The sequence below is a fragment of the Eucalyptus grandis genome, chromosome 2, assembly GCF_016545825.1.
Source record: "Eucalyptus grandis isolate ANBG69807.140 chromosome 2, ASM1654582v1, whole genome shotgun sequence".
Taxonomy (NCBI): domain Eukaryota; kingdom Viridiplantae; phylum Streptophyta; class Magnoliopsida; order Myrtales; family Myrtaceae; genus Eucalyptus; species Eucalyptus grandis.
In genome coordinates, this window is record NC_052613.1 from 16,889,311 (window position 1) to 16,893,915 (window position 4,605).

Genomic DNA, 4,605 nt, shown 5'->3' on the forward strand with positions numbered 1-4,605 from the left:
TTAATTTATTTAATATGGCCCGTGCAAATTAACCCAATATATAATACCATTTCTTAAATTTATAATTTTTTCGATGTGATTCATGAACTTTTAGTAAATATTTAAATTAGTTCTAACTTTACTTCCATCAATTTAAGTTTAGAGACAAGATTAGTTGGAATATGTATTGATAATTCATGAATCACATCTAAAAAATTACAAATTTAGAGACAACATTACATATTGAGCTAAAATTCAGGAACCGCATCAACTAAATTAAAAGTTCAAAAATTATATTAGATCATACTTTAAAGATGATTTGTATTGTTTTCCTATTGATAACTACCATGTTTCCTTCTTGGCTTTCCTACCCCTAATTTCCACGAAAAAGTGACCACAAAGAGGAAAACATCGCCGCCCACATCCACCCCACCCAGCTTTTTGCTTTTTCTCCGAACAAAAGTGAAAAGGCTGACAACTGGCGATGAATCTAACCGAGACATTCTCGTACTCTTTTGGATGTGTAGCTGAAGTAGTCATTGTCTGGACTCAACCCGACGACCGATGACAATTCTCTCCTCGGAAGCACTAGTTCCGCGTAGCGTCTGCACCGCGACCGTCTCCATCCACGCAACGCAAAACAAGTCTATCCATCGAATGTTTTACATGCCTACGCCGGTCCGTTCCGACGTCGAAACGAGAGGGGAAAGGGTGGAGGGAGAATTGTCGGCCGGGAAGAGGAAGTGATAAGGAACAGACACAATAACTTCCTGGAACAAGTCACGGCACCATAAGAAACCTAACGTCACTCTTTCCCTCCACGCCTCAAACGTGCCTCCTAAGCTCATTCTCTCCAATCTCATTCTTTATAAGAGCTCCAATGCACTCCCTCCTTTCTCCTGTCAAAGCTCGAAACAAGCATCGACTTCGCGAAACCCGAACTAGTATCGGCATTCGTAGACTTGGATTAGTCGATCCGATCGATCGATTCGTTCTCTCTCCCTTTCGGGAGCTGAGCATTTCGTTTCCAGGCTGCAGCATTGAGGGCTGGTCGTATGGATCAGCGTGACTCGCTAGAGAGCGAAGGCAGCGTCAAGTTGCAGATTTCCGAGCTCTGCAGGCTCGGCGACGCCTGCAGCTCGGGCACCACCATCTTCGAGCCGCGGAACAGCATTGAGAAGAGAGACAGCAGCAATGGGGAATCCGTTACCTCCGGGAAGCCTGTGTTCCACGCGCCGGAGAAGAAACTCACGCTGTTCGCCCTTCGGCTTGCGGTGTTCGAGAAGGCTGCGACCGGGCTAGGAACGCTTGGGTTCATCTGGGCGACGGTGGTCCTTCTTGGTGGGTTCGCCATCACTCTGGATAACACCGACTTCTGGTTCATCACCATCATACTGCTGATCGAGGGGACGCGGATTTTCAGCCGCAGCCACGAGCTCGAGTGGCAACACCAGGCGACTTGGACGATCGCCGATGCAGGCATCAACAGCTTCCGCGCGCTCAAATCGAGCTCGCACTTTCTGGTCAAGAGCTTCAGGGCTGCTTTTCGTCCCATTTCATCGGCGGTTCAGAAGAGAAACCACAAGAACAGGGAGATAGCAGCACAATTTGCCGGCTCGCCAAACGCTGGCGGTGTCCACCGTAAATCAACTCGGATGTGGACGTCGTCGGATGTCCCGATCCTACCTTATGGCAAATGGGTGTTCCTCGCCAGGAATGTGAGCAAACTGCTCTACTGGCTTCAGCTCCTATCGGCGACGGCCTGTGTGGTCCTTTCCCTAATGAAGCTCATCAGGCACAACTATGGCGAAGTTGCGAAAGGCGACAGCGACAAGCGCAACCGGAAAGCTGCCTTGAACATCTTCTACTCGCTGGCCCTGGCAGAAGCCCTGCTGTTCCTGATGGAGAAGGCCTACTGGGAGTTGAAGGTGAGCTTCTTCAAGGTCCTAGAGGAGGTGACCCGGGAATGCGAATTGGGGAAATCGGGCCTGATCGCGGTCCGGCGCTTCTTCTACGACTCCTACTCGCGGTCCGTCAATGGGAGCATCTTCGATGGGTTGGGAATGGACATGATCACCTTCTCGACGGAGCTGCTCGACTCCAACTCCCCCGACGAGCAGCTCATCGGAGTAAGGATCCTCCGCCAGTTCGTGATGAACAGCCGGTTCTCTGACGACACCCTCCGAAAGATCGGGACCAACATATCCGTGATTGAGCGGCTTGTCGAGATGCTGAACTGGAAGGACCCGCAGGAGGAGGAGATCAGGCGGTCGGCTGCAGAAATACTGTCAAAGCTCGCCGGGAAGAAGCGCAACGCACTCCGAGTCTCTGGAATCCCCGGCGCGATGGAATCAATCTCATCGCTCCTTGAGAAGAGCCGGTCCTCCTCCGTCTCGGCAGACGAGATTGCGGAGAAGACGATTGTTTCCTCCTCCTCCGCCGCCGCCTCTTCTGACGGCCATGCGAGCTACGGATTCGATACGTTCAACCACCTAGGACTCCTGATACTGAAGAAATTAGCTCGCGACCACGACAACTGCGGCAAGATTGGGAACACAAGAGGGCTCTTGCCGAAGATCATCGACCTCACGCACACCGACGAGAGGGTCCTGAAGGACGCGAGCGTCGCAAGGTCACAGGTCCTCACCGTGAAGCAGTCGCTCCAGGTGGTGAGGATGCTGGCGAGCACAGCGGGAGCGACCGGGAAGCAGCTCCGGCGGGAGATATCGGAGATCGTGTTCGCGATCGGGAACATCCGGGAGATCCTCCGGCACGGCGAGAGGCACCCGGCGATGCAGAAGGTGGGGATCGAGATCCTGACGAGCCTGGCGCTGGAGGAGGACGCAACGGAGCGTATTGGGGGGACGGGCGGCGTTCTGAGGGAGCTGCTGAGGATCTTCCTCAACGGCAGCGGTGGGAAGGTGGCGGGGGCGGAAGACGAGGAAGGGAGGAGGGTGAGGGTGGCGGCCGGAGAGGCGGTGGCGATGCTGGTGCTGGAGAGCGAGAGCAACTGCCGGAGGGTGCTGAGGCTGGGCGTCCTGGAGAGGCTCGTGGAGGCGCTGGAGGCGCCGCTGCTGAGGGTGAACGCGGGGAGGATCTTGAGGAACTTGTGCGCGTTCGGCGGCGACGGCTGCTTCGAGAAGCTCCGGGGAGCCACCGCTGCTGCGCCAACGGTGAGCGTCTCTTCTCAATCCGGTCACTTCCATTATTAAAATTTTCCTTTTTCGACTAGAGAAAAATACTATTTTCGATCGGAATTTCAGGTTCTTAAGGCGATCATGTCCGAAGAGAATAAGCTGCAGGAGGTGATGATCGGACTGGCGGCCCAGGTCTTCAGATACATGACGAGCAAGGAGTCGAGCGCTGTGTTCAAGAGGGCCGGGATACGGGAGACCGAGCTCGCTGACACCCTCGTCCAGATCCTGAGGAAGTACCGGTCCCCGCCGATCAAGGTCCCCCGGATACGGCGGTTCGCCATCGAGCTGGCGATCTGGATGATGACGGACAAGGAGACCAACGTGCTCACCTTCCAGGATCTCGAGATGGAGAAGGAGCTGGAATACGTGCTGGAGACCACGTCGGAGGTCGAGAGCTTCAACATCTTCTCCGGCACGGTCGGCGTGAGCCGCCACCACATGACCATCCATTCCTTGGTCGAGCTGGCGTTGAAGCTTTTGGCGGACGGCTGAATTTCAAGTCGAGAGAGACGTGAACTTTGTAAATACACCTAAAGCATATACAAATCAAAGGAGAGTTTTTCCTTGCATTGGCAACATGTTGATACTTACTTTTCAGAGAATTGTTGATTATTTGTGATTCCATACATTGAAATTCTTGATCTGCTGAGAATCTCTACGCATTGGCTGCACTCGGACAGCAATTCCTTTGGGGGAACCGATCCGATATCTTAAATTTTCCTCTAATTTGTTACATTAGCAATTATCATCTCACATGAAAGATTCTATATTAAAGTTTAAATAAGACACCGTCAGTATGTCAAAGAGGCCTCCAGGTATGGTGGCGCGGCTTCGTGTAGAAGAGAGAAGACTGGTATAGGGACGAGGAAGTAGGCTGGCTTAGCTATGGCATCGGAGTCGGCAGGTGACGGGGCCATGGTGGCTGAGCCGGTGTATAGGTTTTGTGCTTTGTTGGCTAAGGTTTGGATGGAGCTGGATGTTTAAAAAAGAAAGAAAAAGAAAGAAAAGTACATGGGCATTTTCAGAAAAAGAAATGGCAATATTGCAAAGATCCCACACCCCACCAACCAAGTATGGCATTGCAATTTTCATAAGTTTCATGAATGTTTTAGGCTTTCATATAACATTAGAAAGTCCAATTCCAAAACTTAAGCTGACAGGTGGAGAGAGATCACATGTATATAATAAAGTATATATAAACCTCATAATCAATAGATGGGGAATATTTCAACCATCAATATGCTTTGTTCGAACATGATAATTGGATTGTATGACAAGATCAATGGCACTTTGACAATCACAAAACACCACATACACATCCATCTAATCCAACTCCTTCAAGAATCTCATAAGCCATATTATGTCTTTGCAAGCTTCGATAGAAGCTAAATGCTCGGTTTCGGTTGACGAGAAAATACATTGCTTTTGA

At 51.0% G+C, this 4,605-nt stretch overlaps 1 protein-coding gene across 1 annotated transcript; it reads left to right on the forward strand.

The window, feature by feature from the left end:
- Positions 1-502: 502 nt before the first annotated feature.
- Positions 503-3,802, forward strand: LOC104425003. The gene is made up of 2 exons (XM_010037566.3): positions 503-3,152; positions 3,243-3,802. The coding sequence occupies exons 1-2, from the start codon at positions 1,035-1,037 to the stop codon at positions 3,666-3,668; spliced, it is 2,544 nt and encodes an 847-aa protein (XP_010035868.2). The 5' UTR covers positions 503-1,034; the 3' UTR covers positions 3,669-3,802.
- Positions 3,803-4,605: the final 803 nt, after the last annotated feature.

Bases quoted from the DNA above. Each gene is read 5' to 3' on its own strand.
- LOC104425003 (XM_010037566.3), top strand. From the start codon at position 1,035: ATGGATCAGCGTGACTCGCTAGAGAGCGAAGGCAGCGTCAAGTTGCAG. The intron at 3,153-3,242 runs GTGAGCGTCTCT...TCGGAATTTCAG, and splicing joins CCACCGCTGCTGCGCCAACG to GTTCTTAAGGCGATCATGTC.